At 41.4% G+C, this 18,447-nt stretch overlaps 1 protein-coding gene and 1 long non-coding RNA gene across 7 annotated transcripts in view; one reads left to right on the top strand and one right to left on the bottom strand.

The window, feature by feature from the left end:
- chd6 (chromodomain helicase DNA binding protein 6) overlaps positions 1-8,056 on the top strand; it is a 149,719-nt gene extending 141,663 nt beyond the window's left edge. For all 6 annotated transcript variants that reach the window (XM_079683322.1, XM_079683326.1, XM_079683324.1 and 3 more), the window contains 2 exons: positions 452-556; positions 1,438-8,056. In XM_079683322.1, coding sequence (XP_079539448.1) covers positions 452-556; positions 1,438-2,613 — 1,281 coding nt within the window. In that variant the 3' untranslated portion in view covers positions 2,614-8,056. The remainder of the gene's footprint in view (positions 1-451; positions 557-1,437) is intronic.
- A 2,252-nt stretch (positions 8,057-10,308) lies between these two features.
- On the bottom strand, positions 10,309-11,001 carry LOC307040482. The gene is made up of 3 exons (XR_013808511.1): positions 10,974-11,001; positions 10,780-10,873; positions 10,309-10,441 (listed from the first exon to the last, which is right to left on the bottom strand). It is a non-coding gene; the product is annotated as an uncharacterized lncRNA (long non-coding RNA).
- Between the last annotated feature and the right edge of the window lie 7,446 nt (positions 11,002-18,447).

Here is an 18,447-nt window from a genome sequence, read left to right as displayed (position 1 = left end):
ACACACACACACACACACACACACACACACACACACACACACACACACACACACACACACACACACACACACACACACACACACACACACACACAGTGGCAATATTTCTGACTGCATGAATAAATACTATATTTGTCATGTTGGTCACTGGTTTAAGTCCAGCCATTTTGCTTTAAAAATGTGCATGTGTGTATTTCAACTGTAAAAATGTTTATAACAAAACCGAGAGAAAACCGAATTTCCCCAAGGGGAAATTTGGTTTTCTCTCGGTTTTGTTATAAACATTTTAAAAACTATCTATTTATAAACTATTTCTACTTTATGATAAATAACGTCTATACTGAGTCATTTGAGAAAAGATCCAGTGTTCCATACATTTGGGAATGCAGGAAAATCTTGAATATTATTAGTGTTCTTGTTCTAATACGGCCTGTGTTTTCTTGCCTTGCAGCTGGGTGGTGCTATGGCTCCGGCCATAAAGGAGCTGTCCAGGTGGCTGGATGCCAACTCAGAGTACTATGTAGCTCCAGACTGGGCTGACGTGGTCAAACACTCTGTGAGTAGAATACACCGTGTTGTCAGTCATAAACATTCCTGCAGCAAAATCTATTGATTTTTTACATTTGTACCCTTTGTGGTTTTCCCATTTTTACTACTATTGTTGTTGTGGTTTAATTTTACTTTGGATTCCTAATCTCTATTTAATGAATTTACATTATGAAATACATTTAAATACATTTATTAAAAGCAAAGGTATAACATTTAAGTATAATACAAACAGTGTAGTGTGAGATATGAATAGTTATTTGATCTAATAAAAGGCAGCAGCAAATATAAAAGCTTTCAGTATTGATTTATTATGCTCTCTTAAAGGGGACCTATCATGCAAAATGCACTTTGTGATGTCTTTTATACATAAATATGTATCCTCTGTGAGTCGGGGAACTCACGCAGCGTCAGAAAATAAAACCCTGGGTGATCTGTTTGGTATTTTGAAAAAAAAACTTCACAGACATGTTTTGTATAGGTATGGCCCTACAATATATGTTTCCAATATAGCACGATAGGTCCACTTTAACCTGGCCTTTAAAAACAGGAATGGACACGAGGGATGTTGAGAATCAAATTATTTATTTTAATTACATAAGCAAATTAATAAATATCTGCAAATATGAGGTGTGAGTCAGAAACATCAGTAATGTAGATGTGAGCTTTCTGTAGTGTATGGTGTTTTTTGCACGAAACAAAGAGAAACAGGTAGCAGCTCTCAGAAGGGAGATCAGGGGGAACAGTTGGTGTTGCCTTCAGAGACAAAGGAAAAATAGTGATAAGCCAGAGCACAGTTCAGCAGTAAGACAGGGGCCGTCACAGTATGGATTCATTCTCCTGTCACACAGTCACTGTTATCTTCTTCCTCCATGACCCCCCCCCCTGCAGGGTTTCCTCCCTGAGGGTCAGTTCTCTCGGATCCTGACAGAGCCAGTCAACAGAGACTTGGGCTCTCGGCGTCGAGGGCGACGGCCTCGCAGCGAGATGCCCAAACCCCTCCTCTCCGTCTCTGACTCCGCCTCCTCTGCTCTCGGCCCCCCTCTCTACATGAATGGAGGGTTGATTGGCAGCATGGACTCCATGGTGGCCATGCAGAACCTCCGTGGTGGGATCTCAGGGATCCCCATCTCGGGCATCATGGCGGCTGGATTCCCTCACGGCTTCTCTGCAGCGGTGCAGGCTGGGGGGGCCGGGGGGTCGGCAGAAGACGCCAAGAATGGGTTGAGTATGTTACCCATGATGCTCCACGGCATCCCTCACCCCCATGGGGCTGGGATCCCTCAACACGCCTTGTTCAGTGTCGGCGCGATGATGGCGCGCACCCCTCACCCCAGCTCCTCCTCTTCCTCCTCGCTGTCCGCCGCAAAGGTCACCACGACAACCGCACCGTCTACATCGGAGGCGACCAGCCCCTCATCGACCACGCCTGCCGACAGAGAGAGCAGCGGCCCCTCCAGCTCAGGGGGAGAGAAGGAGAGGAGCCAGGAGGAGAGAGAAGCAGCCAACAAGAGAGCAGGGCTGGGGGAGACGGCGGCCATCATCACTTCCACCAGCAGGGCCCACATCGGAGCTGCCCACCTGGGGGGGGGCAGCCATCTCACCTTCAACCCCTTCCTGATCCCCGGCATGTCCCACGGCCTGCTTTACCCGCACATGTTCCTCCCCCATGGGGGCATCATGGCGCTGCCCGCCATGCCCCCCGGAGCGGGGGACGGCTCCCCCGGCAGCCCCAAGAGGAGGAGGAAGAGGGGGAGGGAGGAGGGGGAGAGGGAGGAGGAGAGGGAGAAGGAGGAGGAGAGGGAGAAGGCAGCGAAGGTAGAGGAGACAGAAAGTACAGTTAAGGCTAACGTCTCCTCCCCCCCAGCCTCCTCCTCTTCTCCATCCATCCCCTCTACCTCGGATCCAGACCCCACTGAACAGCCCCAGGAACCGGACTCCCATAGCCCCCCCGAGGGAGCAGCAGCAGAGGGGAAGGAGGAGAGATCGGAGGACACAGCAGGAGAGGCAGCGGAGGAGGAGGAGCAGCGGGACCCTGAGGAGCAGAGACAGGGGGAGGAGGCGTAGAGGGGGAGAAACTGTCTCCTCCATGCCCAGCGACTGAGCAACAGTGTAAAGTTTGTGCCGTGTCTGTCAGTCAATGTCCATGTAAAGACTTTTATTATGATGATGACTAATGATGATGATTATATCCAACTTGGTTATGTTTATATACCAAGACCCCACCCACCCTCTCCACTCCCTCCTTGTATACAAAAAAGAACTGTGTAAGAAACCTCTGTGTATTCTTCCCCTTCATTCTGCATCGAGACTCGTCAGGACATTTCTCAACACACACCCACACACACACTGCAGGCAAGATGTGGTAACCAAGGAGCAGCTTTGGCAGTAATGATCCGGTTATAAGTAGAAGGTGGTGTGACGCAGAGTTTAGTTTGGTGTGTTTGCGCGGAGGTGGCTCTGTAAAGTGTAAGAATCTCTCACCACAGTTTGGGAATTAAGAGAAGCACTTGTGTATCTTTTTGTTTAAGGTCCAAACCTGACCCTGTCTTGTTATTTTCACTTCTGCCACAGTCCACTTAATACATTTTGGGGGATTATATCTGTGCAATGTTCAAAGACTAGATGAACCTGGAAGTGTGTCTTTGTGACACTGAAGAGTCTCAACCAGCATTCCCAGACACATGTGACACTAAAACACCTTTTCTTTTCAATACTAAAGGAACACTCTGATAAACCCCTTTATGCAAGAACTAATCTACCTAAAAAACAAAGTGTGGCCCAAAACCTTTTCAGAGTATAACCCTTTTGAATATTTTCAATTATCGCAAGTGACCCAAAGAACAAAATGACATTTGGGAAAGCTGCCTAATTATAAAACAAAAATGTTGTTTCTGTTACGTTTAACTCAAATTTAGCTAATTGTGACTGTAATATTGTCAAAAAAGTCACAAAACCAGTGAGTTTAATATTACCCAGGCATGGATGTTGTATCTTTGTGTAAGATAGCATTATCAGCCAACCCCCCCTTCCCATTTGAAATACTGTCAGTCATATTTCTTTTTTGCTATTATCAATGCTATGGCGTTGCTGCTTCAACTTCTTTTGAAAAGGAGTTGAGAGAGAGTTCAATGTTCTTTACTCTTCACACTAATGTAATAATCCAGATTCCTAGAAGTGCAACAGATATTCATAACAAGAACTCCAACTTCTGCTTTTACTGATAAAAGCAGAGAACAATCATGAGATTATTCCTTTTTTAATTTCTTTTTAGATCATTTTATTATCTTAATTCTCAGACACAAGGTCACTTTGAGAGAACTGCCCATCAAGTGTGCAGGAACATGAAAGAAATGTCAAAGTGAAGAGCGCAGTCTGGCCACTAGGGGGCGGTAGGAGGTAGATTTTATTCTAAACTGCAAATGATTGAGAAATGAAGACATTTCTTGTTTTAAGCCCTGAGGCTGCTAACAGTATATATAGTCACAAATGGAGTAGATCCAAATCATTGACCGTGTGCTCATCAGGAATAGTGTAAAAATGACCTGTAGCAACTCACCTCTGTTTACTTCTTAATTCTGTGATCAGAAACATGTGATCTGTCGACCATCTGAGCATCGAAAGGGAATATCCAGTTTTACAGATAAAACAGGAAGAGGAAGGATACAAGAGGTGTGAATCGCCCTGGTTGAGAGCCTCTTTGTCTCGTTTCTTTTCCTCGGATTAGTTTCAATAGCAGTTCATCATAAGAGTTTCTGAATATGTAAATCTCTCGCTGTATATTGCAGGATTTTCTTTTCTTTCTTTAAGTGCACCATTTCTTTTTTCACCTTTGCTTTTGTTCCTCCATTGGGAAAAAGAATACTTGACAGATGCAAGTGGGAGTTTTGCATTGAGGTTAGTCCTAGTGTTTTGGGTATCAAACAGACTGTACATTACATAGATGCAAGTCACTTGTTTTATTCAGTCTTTTCAGAACAGGGTCTGCATTTTGGGGGTTATATGTCAAATATTTCCGTTTTATGATGTTGGACTTCACTTTGTTTTGTTTTCATACATGAAAACATTATTTTTGCACAATGTCTTTACGTGAATGTTAACCTGTACTGTCTTGTATTTCTTTTACGTGTGTGAGAGTGTGTGTGAGAGAGTGTGAGTCTGTGTGCATGCATGCGCACACCTGTCGTCGTGTTTCTACTTACAGGTCACATTTGTTGTCGGAAAAAAAAACATAGTTGTTGCCTTGTCACATGTTTGTGGCTACATATAATTTATTATATTTTTCTTTTTGCTTCGCCAAACTTTCACCAAATATGACATTCTTTTTTCTCTTAATTTCATTATGTATTATTCAAAGTAAACTGCCTTATTTAGCTAGTATTTTTTGTATTGATGTTCCGTTACATCTCCATATAGGGACATGTTATTGTGTTGTCTTCAGTTTGTCCTTCGCTTGTATGCGTAGACGACCTTTGGTGTTGTGCATTATCTTCAAAATCCAACAGTAATGCAATGCTACCACTGTCCAAATCACTACGTTAATTCCCAAAAATCAATCAGTCCTCCCTCAAAGCACAAATGGAGAGTTAACTAAATGTGTCTGTTTTCTTAGCAGTGCCTCTAAAATTACTCTAAATAGTTTCTCTTTTTGTGGTCTACACTTTATCATCCTCGGGAAAATGAGAACTCTTTCTTGGATTTCATTTGCAGATGATACCATGCTGTTCGTTAAACGGGAATTGTGGAATGTGAAAACATTTATTCATAAGATAATCATGGTGCATAAAAAATCGGACCGCACTAACACTAGGCTATGCTATCAGGGATGCTATTGATGTGCGTCAAGGAATTGTGGGAGGCCATTATCTCCTTTTCTTTTGTAAAGTACGGTCCGAAGCCCGTTACCTCAAAATGTAGATAATAGAGTGGTGCAGTAATGAGTCCTTAAAACCCAGGTTTATTTGTCTCAAAATCAATGATTTTGTGGACGTGATTGTGGCAAGATGCTTGAAAACGTTTTGTTCAACAACATAAAATACGTGAGTAAACACTCCACTCCTGAATGTCCCAAGCTTCTATGTGTCATTAGAATGGCGGTTGCTAACAAGACACTAAATAAACAACAAAACGTCATCACACCGAAGATTAGCCGCCTTTAGCTTAGCAGTGATGATGTACAGACCTTGGTGTAGTTTGTTTATCGTCTTACGTTAGCTTTTTATTTCTGCAGATTTCATTTACGCTTCAAAAAACACAAATTGGTTTTGATCTGTGGAAACAATCCTGTTGAAAAAAACGTCTTCAATATAATAAACGTGCGTTGGCAAGAAAGCTCTTTTTGGAAATGGAAAAATCCCATTGCTTTTTGTAGAGGGAGCCCTATTGGGATGCTAACTTCCGTGTCACGTACTAAAATCCATCATCACCACACCACTCTATTCTACCAGCTATAACTATGGCTGCTACTTACTGTACTGTAGATTGTTCCGGATCTTTTCAAACAGTAATCTAATACAAGAATACTTTTTGAGCGCAACCTGTGACATTGTTCTCTTGAAATTTCAAAAACTGTACAGAGTTAGTTCTCCCCCTCTGGTGAATAATATTATTACCAGTTGATTGGTAACAACAACATTCTGTAATTTCCCTTTAACGAAGGCTATTTAATCCCATAGCGTTCTCTCACTGCACGAGGCCTTCTGTTTGGCATCCAGCATGTCTAGGATGGTATTGCACACACAGTACATATCCAGTTTTTGATTGTTCTGTGTTTGTCCAGATTCTTTGGGAAAAAGCATCAGAAGAGGAAACAATTGGTTACTTATGACACCTAAAGTATCTTAACTTTAAAAGCCGCAGCCCATGTATGCACATCATTTCCTGTTACTGACATGTCCTCGTGGGAAAACCTGAAGCAAAGGTATGTGACAGCAGGTGGAGGTCGATAGATGGCTCTGTATTGTCTGTTCATGTCACACCATGCCTTCTTTAACAGTGTTCTATCTTTTCATTGAAATCCTTTTACTCCTTCAGAACCTCAAAATGTTTTTTATCTCTTATCATGAGTAATGTATTTATTGTATAGTTACTGTCTTTACATTGTTGTCTCATGACTGAATAATGGCTGGTTTTGTTTCTCTTGAACGTCCCCTTTAAAAAAAACTTTTGGTTCACATGGAAAATTCCTCTGCTTTGCTTTGTAGCCCTGGCCACCTGCTTTTAAATGCAATGACTCCGTAAAAATACCTAATATCAAAATTGCGGAACTAAGCGAAATAATAATCCGTTGGTCCAAAATTATAAAATGACCACGTGACTGCATTTCAAGAACAAATGACTGAACCATCAGCTTCAGAAACTATACCTGAACAAGAAAGCAAGCTTAGATAAAAGAAAAAATCCTTTTTATTTACGCTGTATTAAAAATAAAAATAAAACTGGATTGTTAATCATGTAGTTTTAGTTTCAGAGTCGTCAATTTGGTAAAACATATTTACAACATCCATACAAACGAAATGAGAGGACAGATGCTGGGTTGCGTGACCTGATGTGTTTCATTTCCTTTTCATCAGATCTAAAAAGTGTGTCCTTTAAAAATGAGGATCCTGGGGAAATATTTCATGACCATGTCGTCTTTGGCTGTTGCTCAACTGGGACCCAAACATTCATTTGCAAATGACATGATCATGAAAAGAATAATGTGAATGTAGCCAGGTCATGTGAGGGGGGAATCCAAACACACTCCATAAAGCTCTACAAAAAAAAAAAGAGTCCTTTATGTTCTGTCTTATTCATTACAGGCTGGTTTCACAGATACTAAACAACTTTCTTAAAAGCAGAAGTGAAAACATAACAGTCACAGCTTCTGGATTTATCCCACTCATGTTGTAGTTTTAGACTACACTAAACTGTAAATCCCTCTAAAGAAATAAATAAAAGCGTGACAAAGGAGCTGCCTAAATAAATTAATAGGTTCATAAAATTGAAATAAAATCAAACTAGTCTGACTCTTTTTTTGCATCCATCCTTTTAGGACAGATTATTTTTCTGAGGCATGCTCAAAAGAACCAAACACTTAAAAAACAGATCTTTGTGAATGAAAGCCAGAAGTATAAATGTGCAGGTTCAGACAGTTGATCAGAAAGGCAAATGAATGAGAACTTCACCTCCACCTCCCAACTCATGTCTGTGAAGCCACCCAGCTCAATGTAACAAAGGACGAGTTGAAAAATTTGACTTTTCACAGCTCCTGTACTCACGTCATGGAACCAAGTGCAATGCAATCCACACGGATGTTGTTCTTAAAACGGAAGAAAAGACAAATACTGGCTGCTCCTGGAGTCAGGCCGTTACTGAGTAAGTTGTACGGTGGGGTTTTTATCTAGTTTCTTTCTTTTATTTTCTTATTTGTAACTATAGCTCTCTGTATTCCCATGTGGACCAATCTCATGAGTCAAAACATGGTAATTGTGATCTTTTATCGTGCAATAAAAGATGACTTTCAACTTTCTCTTGTCTTTGGTGTACTTCATGAATCACTTCTGCTGAATTCTGAATTTCATTATTTTGAAACCCTGAAGTGGTCTGCAGCTCGTTCAGTGCGCTGCTCTGCTTTCTGCACATTGCATGATGGGAATGACTTCAGCGATCCCAACCCAGTCTCACAAAAAAACGTGTAATAACTACGTTGGTCCACAACGTAGGACCAGCGCCATATAGATAGAAGAGTTACGACAGCGGAAGTCCAAAAACGGTTATCGTCACGTGGTTCATGTAGACGAGGATCGTTCCTCGGAAGTTCATGGCGGGCAATGTGAATGCATTGATAACAGGAGATAGAACTACGATTTTTGGTAATTATTAGTGAATAAAGGTTTTGATTTGCAATATTTATACAACAAATCGATATGTGTATGTATTTACATCAATATGTTTTAAAAAATAAAATAGAATTTGCTAATATTAAGTGATCAAATTAGGATTAGTGTGAACAACTAGTTTACATGTTAGGCTAACAGTGCCTTGGTTAAAGAGCCTGTTGCTGTTTATAGCTTTGAATTCTTTAAAACCAATATTATCTTAAACTTGTATGGTAGTCAGGAGCATCATTTTCTAAAGTTTATTGATATATTTAGAGGGAGGGGATCTAAAGGAATGCTTCAAAATTCAGATTAGATTAATTTCTACCATTTTCTTAAATTCATGGTTGTTTCAGTAATCCCATGGTAATTGAGGACACAATTTATCTAAATGACTAATGTCATCTTTATGGCTTTCAGAAAGGACAGGTGACTATCAAAGGACTAGCAGCAGCAGCAGCATGATGATGATGATGATGTTAAATGTTTTGTTTTAGGAAAATCCATTGCAAATACATGGAATTCAATAAACATTGAATAGCACATCATGCAGTTTGTCTGTGCCTTTTCCTCCGTGTTGTCCTGGTTTGCTGTGCTGCCTCCTAGTCGCCACCATGGTTTGCTGTGCTGCCTGGGGATGCTCAAATCGCTCCAAGAAAGGAGTACGAATGTACGGCTTCCCCACTGACACAGAGCGCAGGACAAAATGGCTGGCTCAAGTCAGCAGGAGCAATTTCACGACCAACAGCAAAAAGATATGTGAGGTAAATATATACAAACACTGCATTTGCACTTTTTCAAAAAACGAAAACCACACCATTGGGAAAGCTTAATGTTTTTGTTATTCAACCACTATGGAATATGTATGTGGGCAGACAAAACTGAGTTGTTCTGTGTGTGAAGTAACCTCAAGTCACTCCGCAGGCACATTTTGATGCAGACCAGTTTGTCAAGACAAAAAAGGGCAAGACTAGGCTGAGAGCAGAGGCTATACCCACCATCTTCGTGCATCGCCCTGTGGTCAAAAAGAGAAGGGCCCCTGCACCACGATTCACCCCGGGACCTGTATCTACAAAGCCCATAGCTCATGATCACAGCTATAGAGTGAAAGGTGACACAGGTATAATAAGTATGAACTCTTAGTAACAAAAGTCATATTTCTTATCTTTAAGTGGTATAATATTTTAAATGTTCGAAAATCTACAGTGCCATGTCTTCTACTTACATTAGTCTCAAAGATTGAGGGAAGAAGGGATGAGGAGACTGAGAGAAAGGAAAGTGAGGGTGAAGAAAGAGAGGACATGGCTAGTGAGGAGAGACGGGGAGGGTGGACACCACCCACTCAGCCAACAGCCAGTCAGCATACGAGGGAACCAGCAGCCAGTCAGCATACGAGGGAACCAGCAGCCAGTCAGCATACGAGGGAACCAGCAGCCAGTCAGCATACGAGGGAACCAGCAGCCAGTCAGCATACGAGGGAACCAGCAGCCAGTCAGCATACGAGGGAACCAGCAGCCAGTCAGCATACGAGGGAACCAGCAGCCAGTCAGCATACGAGGGAACCAGCAGCCAGTCAGCATACGAGGGAACCAGCAGCCAGTCAGCATACGAGGGAACCAGTAGCCAGTCAGCATACGAGGGAACCAGCAGCCAGTCAGCATACGAGAGAACCAGCAGCCAGTCAGCATACGAGGGAACCAGCAGCCAGTCAGCATACGAGGGAACCAGTAGCCAGTCAAACAGATCTATTAAAAAAATTAAAGAGCCAAGAAGGAATCACCAAAAAAGCAAAGTCTGCACTAAGAAAAATCAGGAAGGAAAATGCAGCTCTCAAGAAAACAATGAAAATTAGGGACAACAAATATAAGAAAACGTTTTCAAAAGACCAACTTAAGGCATTAGGCAGACTCATCACAAAGGGGATGAAATGGAGCAATGAGACAATTAAGAAGGCTTTAAAAATTCGCTTTGCGTGCGGACCAACGGGTTACAAAACTCTGCAGGAATTGCAGATTCCCCTTCCAGGAATAAGGACACTGCAAAGAAGGATGCAATGTGTTAAGTTTGAGCCTGGTGTGTAACAGCTAACATCACTGCCCCTCCACCCGTAACATCACTGCCCCTCCACCTGCCAACATCACTGCCCTCCACCTGCCAGCACCCAGCCAGAGGAGCGCAAACAACAAAAACAAGCAAGGTGTCCCGTCATGTACCTGGACATTTGGGTTGGCAAAATGAAGTAAGAGAGGGACTTGAAAAACCTTGGTGGCTCTCTACTCATGTTGTTACAGTTGTCTTGGTTACAGCTCTCAAGTTGTTTTTTTTGCCATTTCCACATCTTTAGAAAATATGAAATAAATGAAGTGAAATCAACCTCTTCTCTGGAGAACAAACTTTGATTTCTCTGTCTTGTGAGTTTGCAGTCTTGCAGTTTTGCTCCTCCACCTGTAACATCACTGCCCCTCCACCTGCCAGACAGTAGGTTACTAACAAGATTACTTATATAATACAGTGATAGAATACATGTTTAGTATGCTTACTTATATAAAACAGTAGTATTAAACTTACCTTGTGTTTTCACTCTCACTTAAGTCCCTCTCCCTTTGCCATCAATCCAAAATCAGCTGAACTGCAACATTATACAGACAGGTAATAATCAACATAATCACAAGGACACAATATGGCTCTGCTAAAAACACTCACTCTTACACGCACCAAAGTTATATTTATCTAATATTTAACTCCCTCCACCCCAGCATACAATCCCGTTTAGAAGCCCCTCTTCTCTAATTCAACAACGTTGGACGAAATGACATTAAGAGAACGGAATTTACAATTAAAAGGCTGTTCAACGTGTGTTGCTAACTTGATCCGGTATCCTAGCTTTATCTGTTAACTGTAAACGTTCTCTAAATCTACTAATTTAGGGATAATCCAGTGACATCCTTTAATACACATGTTAATTTGAATCAGATGTACTGATAATATCCGCAATATAAATCTTTAAACTTCTTCTTACCTTTAAAAGTCCGTCACGAACGGTCTATTATGCTGCAACTCTCCAGCTCTGCTAGCCTTGGCGCTAACTTCCGGGGAACGATTGAGAGGCTCCACGATCCGCCATAGAGAGGCGAAGTCCCTCCCCTTCCGGGAGCTTCCATGGGACCCCGGAAGCGGAAAATTATACATTGAAGTCAATGGAGAGAGAAAAGTTATCTTTTGATCCCGTTTGAATTGTGCCACGAATGACACATATGATGTTTGTCAATCTTAAACAATCATTTCCATGTAAAAAAAAGTCACAGTTTGTCGTAAAACTGTTGAAATATAAGACTATGAAAAATACGCAACTAGAAAGACTACAAATCCCAAATGCATTCTGGGTCGCGTAAGTGATGTCATAGGCGATAATGCTCCAAGACTGGTTGCGACTCGCAAAGCAGAGGAAGAAGAAGACTGATTTATTCCCTCCAATAAATATAAGAGATTGCTCCAATAAATGCACTTTTACAAGATGCCTGTGTGCTTTGTACCAGGTTGTAATCACAAAAGAGATCATACCACTTGCTCGTTCTATCGCTTCCCGTCTTATGAAAAGACCAGGAGTCGTTGGACCAAACATATCAGGTAATATACATGTTTTGCATGGAACATAGTCAGGTTAGCTACCTAGCTAGTAGCGAGCATGTTAGTTAGCATTACATTACATTACTTAGCCTTGTCATTTGTATTAGCCTTAACATGAAGTAAACCAAAAATGGTAAACAGTAAGAGTAGTCATGATGGTAAGTATTTTGTGAAACATTTGAAGAGTAGCCTATCGCCCCCTCCACCAGGTGCTAAGGGGGCGGGAGGTAGGCTAATGCGACATTAGCATATTTTCTACTTAATGCTATCTGCACAAATGGTTAACATTGAACATTAAAGAGCCTGTGACACGAACCCAACAACTGTTGTGCAATGAAATAGTGGGCTACTAGTAATCTCGAACCGTCAGTTTAAAAAAGAAAAAGCGATACCGTTCCGATAAATATCAATAATTTCGAACATCGCGGGAAAATTCCTTCGACTCATTTTGAGGTTTTGGGGGAAGCCGGAAGTGACGTCAATGCGGGAACGCTTCACTGTGCAGCGAGAGAGCCAAACACGGACAAAGTGTGCTGTCATGCGTAGAAATGGTGAATTACTGAGTTTAGGCACGTTAATAACGTTTTAATGAAGTTGACTACAGTATATTCATATTTGTCAGTGCTTTCATGTCAATTCGGCGAACATAAACATAAATGATCGTGGTGAAGATGATGATTAAATTAGGATTAAAAATCGGTAGTGAGAGCTGCTGAATTTCCTCCCGTCGGATGTGATATAAAAACAAATCGATTATTTTTGTAAACTCAAGTGGATGAAACTACATTTATTAGTGCTTTCATGTCAATTCGGCGAACATATGATACATTAAATGATCGTGAGGATGATGATGTAAAAATCTTTTGTTTGAGCCGGTCTGCATTTCCTGATGAGAAAACAAACCTTAGCTTTTTGTAGTTGCAGTCAGTGGTGTAGTGGGCGTTGGACGCGGGGGTACGCCGTACCCCCACTTATTTGAAGCATGATTTCTTTTTTAAATAGTCTAATACATCTAAAATCATTGCCAGTGTTATCACTTGCAAGTGTGTGTTTGTTGTAATAATGACGAAAACATAATAGGCAGATTTCACAGTAATTATAATAAAAACGTAGCTCAAGCATTTATGCAACTTGATTTGAAGCGTGTGTGTGTGAGGGGCAGAACTGTGTGTGTAGGGTGACCAGGTGTCCCGCACTGTGCGGGACTGCACACACAGCATTTTTATTATTTGTCCCGCGTCCCACACATTGAGACTATGTCCCGCATTTGAGTGATAGTCGCGCAGAAAGGCCGGATCGGTTCGCTGACAGCCGGCACCGCCCTTTATTATTATATTGTCTAAACGGCATCATGTAAGTTGCGCTGACAGGCGACACAGAGGTCCCCAAGCCCCCCCCCCCCCCCCCGTTGACAGTTCACGAGCGCGTCCATAGTGTCTCCCGTCCACCCACCACCCCCGTCCACCCAGTTAAACATCCCCACCAACATGGATTAAACGTGTGTTTTTTTTTTACCACAATGTTGGGGAAATTAATGGATAAAATGCACGGATTATTATTATTATTATTCCCACTCCGATCGGGACACTAGGTCCACCGTTTCTCCGCAGCGAGGCTCCCCCCGTTGACAGTTTACGTGGGCTGGGCTGGGTGCAGTGGCGGACTGGCCATCAGGACGAATCCCGATGGGCCGGTACCGAAGTGGGCCGGTCGGATAAGTCACTAGCACATCCCCCACTCCCCCCGTTGACAATTTACTAGTTGTACCGAAGTGGGCCGGTCGAGAGTCCCGGGCTGATTTTTAGTCCCAGTCCACCACTGGCTACATGACCGTATCATCGCCCATATTTACGCACCTAATTCCTAAACTTCTAACAGATACAAAATAAACCGATCCTTCAGCCTCATATGAGCTCTCAGACACGTTCAAAATTAAACTGTCATCGCTGTCTGAGCTTGCTGCTGTGTGCGCCATCGTGCGTTTACATGCAGATGCTGGGATCCTGAACGGTGCAGCTGGAGCGCTGTGCCCGCATTGACGTCACCCATAATTTGGCGGGACTTGAAGAATCCCCGAGAAGATCCAGGAAATGGTCAACATTGAAGGGCAGATTAATGGTTATCAAAGTACAAATATCCAAAATCAGTTCAGTAACGGTTTTCAAGGGGACAATATTTACTCAAATTGATGGGTTTGGATGATGGGGGAAAATCGTGTCACAGGTTCTTTAAAAGATCAGGCAGTTCAGGGAGAGTCGAAGGAAGGAAGGCAGGCAGCTTTGCATGACATTCTTCTGGACTTGTGTCATTGTGATCACAGTGAGGGTGAGTCAATCTGTTGGTTGGAAAGACAGTAGTTGAGTGATTACTGAGAGAAAATTATTAAAAGAGATAATTATTCAGTGTTGTTACTTTAAAGTGTTGTTACTGACCTTTTTCTCTTTTATTTTCTTTACCTCACCTGTAACTGCTGAGACCCTGAGGAACATGCACACTGGACTGACCTGCTCTGGCAACCTGATTTCCACTGTACGTAATAGTATTTGGTTATGGTATATTATTTATATACATCAAAGGCACAATGCACCCCCCAGAAACACACATGTATTGAGTGTGATATTTTGCATTGGTCATGTGAAATCATCTTTACATACTAGAAAACTGTAGGAGTGGCAACTTATTTTGAAATTGAATTTTTAATATCCGATAATAAAGTTGATCTGTTTTCTTTATTCTTCTCTCTTCCCAGCTCCATCCATCACCATTCTCTGTTCCTGCAGGTCCTGCTTGCTAATCAATGCTTTATTTTTTTACACAATTACAAATAAAGTCAATGTATTGTATGACATGAAGTTGTGCTTCATTCTGAGTCAATAATAAATTCATTCTGCCTTCAGCTGCAAAATTATTGTGGACTACACCGACATCCATGTAGCTGCTCCCCAGTAAGATGAACCAAGCAAAGCTGACACTCAACATACAGCTGTGCTCTTAAGTTTACATGAAGAATTTGTGAAATATTGGTAATAACAGGTTTAAATGATTATTAGTAATTAATTATATAATTGTCTCATTGTAGACGAGCAGACAGGGAGCCAGACGAGAAAAGCAGAATATGCAGCTGCCATTTTCCACATGGAAAAGAGAAAGGGCCAAGTGTATTTGAGTGGACAAAAGAGAAATCCCAAATACGAAAAATAAAATTATACAATTTACAGATATGTATACAAATATATATATATATCCTATATACACCATGTATAATGATGGTGTATGATGTAGAAGGAAGTGTGGTAGATAACAAGTAAATATAGAGTTACATACAGACCCATGTTACAGCAAAAGATGGAATAACTAAGAAGCACGCAGTATAATAATAATTACACGCAACAATTAAATAAGTGCTCAGCATCTCCACCACAATCCCAATCTGCTGTGTCCTGTTTTCCTTCCCTCTGCATAACACCCCATCACACATACGAAACACAACGCAGAGTCCGAGGGTGTTAAGAGTATGTTTATTTAAATGTCCTCCTCTCTACTGGCCAACACAGGGAGCATATGCTGGGTGTAGAATTGTTCCAGGAGAAGGAGATTTCCATGCCATGCAGGGTCTTTGGGGATGGGGATGATGATCGCCTCCTTCGTGGTCCACAGTACTAGAGACTCCGGTCTGTGATGTGCAGCTGTTATATAATATACAATACATTTTTGAAAAACATTTGATCAACAAAAAAGGATTTGGTCAGGATCTAGAGTCAGTGTGTAGTTTATTAATTAATCAATGCTCTCTACATTAGGAAAGCACATACCAGTGTACCAGAGGGAGTCACACATCTGTGCCTAGATAACCAAACAAATTGACAACAGGGATGCAAACTCATCAGGTATGAAAAAGGTGACAAGGATCCGAGCCCCCCGACCCCACAGAATATCGGCTTTAAAATTAGGAATAACAGAGGATTTTAGCAGTCAGAACAACTAAAGCAGCAGTGTTAAAGTCCATGTAATGTCCAAAATAAATGTTATTCTGTGTTAATAAATCGCTTCATCACTTTCCACTGCTTCATTTGACATATCAACATCAATGATTCTTTCCATAAATACCCCCCAAATAACATGAAATGTGTGCCACTTTCCCGTGTTATTCCGCTCCGGTAGCGAAAAGCTTGCCAGCCATTAACCCAGCTGTGTGACGTCACACGTGGCAAACACCAGCCTCGTCTGGATTGTTTGTTTTGTATCCTTCCGCTATTTTCGCTCAACATATGTGTAACCGGACCTCGCTAAACTTTTTTTATCTAACAATTCATGATGGGGAAGCGATGTGTAGTTGTGAGCTGTGAATGTTTCCTGATTGCTATAAACATTGATCATGGGTGCTGGAAGATTGTGCACAAAACTCGGGTCAGAATTAAGTTACTACAGGTGTTATGCCAGCTTGAGCTAAATGTCACCAGAGTACAGTGAACTTGCCTAGTGACTGAAATATATAAAAGTTGAAGTGAAATAAGTAAGGCCAAAAATGAATTACGTCTGAATATCTTTATTATTTTTACCTTTTTACCGCAACCCGACCCGAACCCGCATATATATAAGCAGTGACAACGTGCAATTATTAACACACGCAGTTGCATATTTGGCTCAAAAAGCCTGGGATGTTGTTTATTTTCTCCATCTAGGATGACACCAAAAGCCTCCCAGACGTTGGATTTCGCTCTTGAAGAAGAGTTATTGAAAATGGTGTATTCTCCGCTAGAGAGCTTCACCTCAGCCATTCAGAATGTGGTGCGCTCAGCAGCAGATAGATGCGCTGCAGAGGTTATGATTATGCTCGGTCCCGCGGAGGAGAGGTCTGAGGATTTAAACATTAAACTAAATTATTATTGTTTAAATATATTTATTATGCAACACCCGCAACCGGACCCGCATCATCTTTGTTTTACCCAGAAGCGAACCCGGAAAAAAGCGTTTGAAAAAATACCACCAGCAAATCACCTTTTTTGCGGGTCACCCGTCGTGTACCCGCGGATACCCGACCCGATGCAGGACTCTGCTATCTGGTCAGTAGGTTGCAAACTGTCTATTTGTTCCATCACCTGCCAGATCTCTCTGCAGCATACACATTCATCTGCAGTGGGCATGCTTTCACAGCATTGACATGTACACCAGAATATTGTACATAACATTAAAAAAAAAACAATATCTGCCGGACGTGTGAGGAACAGATGACAAATTAAGATCGACATTTAGTGCAGGTCAAATTAAATAAAACAGAATTTACCATTCAGTATTGCCGACTCGAGTCTCGCCGGCTGCGGAATCCGCTTCTCTTTCACAAGTTTCTGCCTCGTTGTTCGATTGCCGGGCAGGAGGCTCGTACTGATAAGGCAAGATGCCTTGAAGTGAAAGGCTAGCTGGTTCACTCTCTACTTCTGTAACTGAATCCAGATAACCCACCGAATCTGAGCTTGAATGATCGCTCTCGCTGTCGCTGTCTGAAGTTGTCGCGTTGCTTGCCATTTGGACTGATTTGATCAAATGGCAATGTTTGCCACGTGTGACGTCACCGCTCGTTCGGGAGTGATCGGGGGCGTACTCGGCAAACTTCGGAACCAACATCGGTTTTTAACGTATATGTCATTTAATTATGACCAAACTTTAAACATTTTTATTTATTTTTATTCTGGTGATATCTAAACTACATGTTAAAAAACACCTGTGTTAGATGCATTACATGGCCTTTAATAATAATAGAAACGCCATAGAGTCACATCTAATAGAAATATATAAAAAGCATTTATTTTAATTGTGTAGCAGTCAGTTTATAATTTTGGCAGCACTGTTGAGCATTTTGAAAATGTATTTTCATGCCTCTGTGCAAGGCTTAGTCTTTCTATCTTTATAGCCACTGGTGTAAAGTAACTAAGTTCATAAACTCAACAAGTACTATAATTGGGCACAATTTTGAGATACTTGTACTTTACTTAAGTATTTCAATGTTTTGCTACTTTGTACTTCTACTCCACTACAGTTCAGGGGTACATGCTGTACTTTTACTCCACTACATGTATTTAATCCCTTTAGTTACTTTACAGATGTGGATGAATGATGTGAAATATAATCAAGTGTTAAAATCAGACTTTAGTTCCACCTGGAGTAAATCCACAAGCTACCCTGCAGTATACAAAGTCATTCAAACTAGCTGCACCTTTACCAGCTTTGAGAACACTTTCATGATCAATCATTATAAAACATATGATATCTATTATTCTGAAATGGACCAATCTGCACAATGACTACTTTTACTGTCGCTACTTTCACTATATTTTGATAATAATACTTTTACTTGAGGAAGATTTTGAATGCAGGACTTTTACTGTAACAGAGTATTCCTACACTCTGGTACTTCTAC

This window comes from Notothenia rossii (genome assembly GCF_949606895.1).
Source record: "Notothenia rossii genome assembly, chromosome: 5".
Taxonomy (NCBI): domain Eukaryota; kingdom Metazoa; phylum Chordata; class Actinopteri; order Perciformes; family Nototheniidae; genus Notothenia; species Notothenia rossii.
This window is presented reverse-complemented; position numbering and strand designations above follow the sequence as displayed.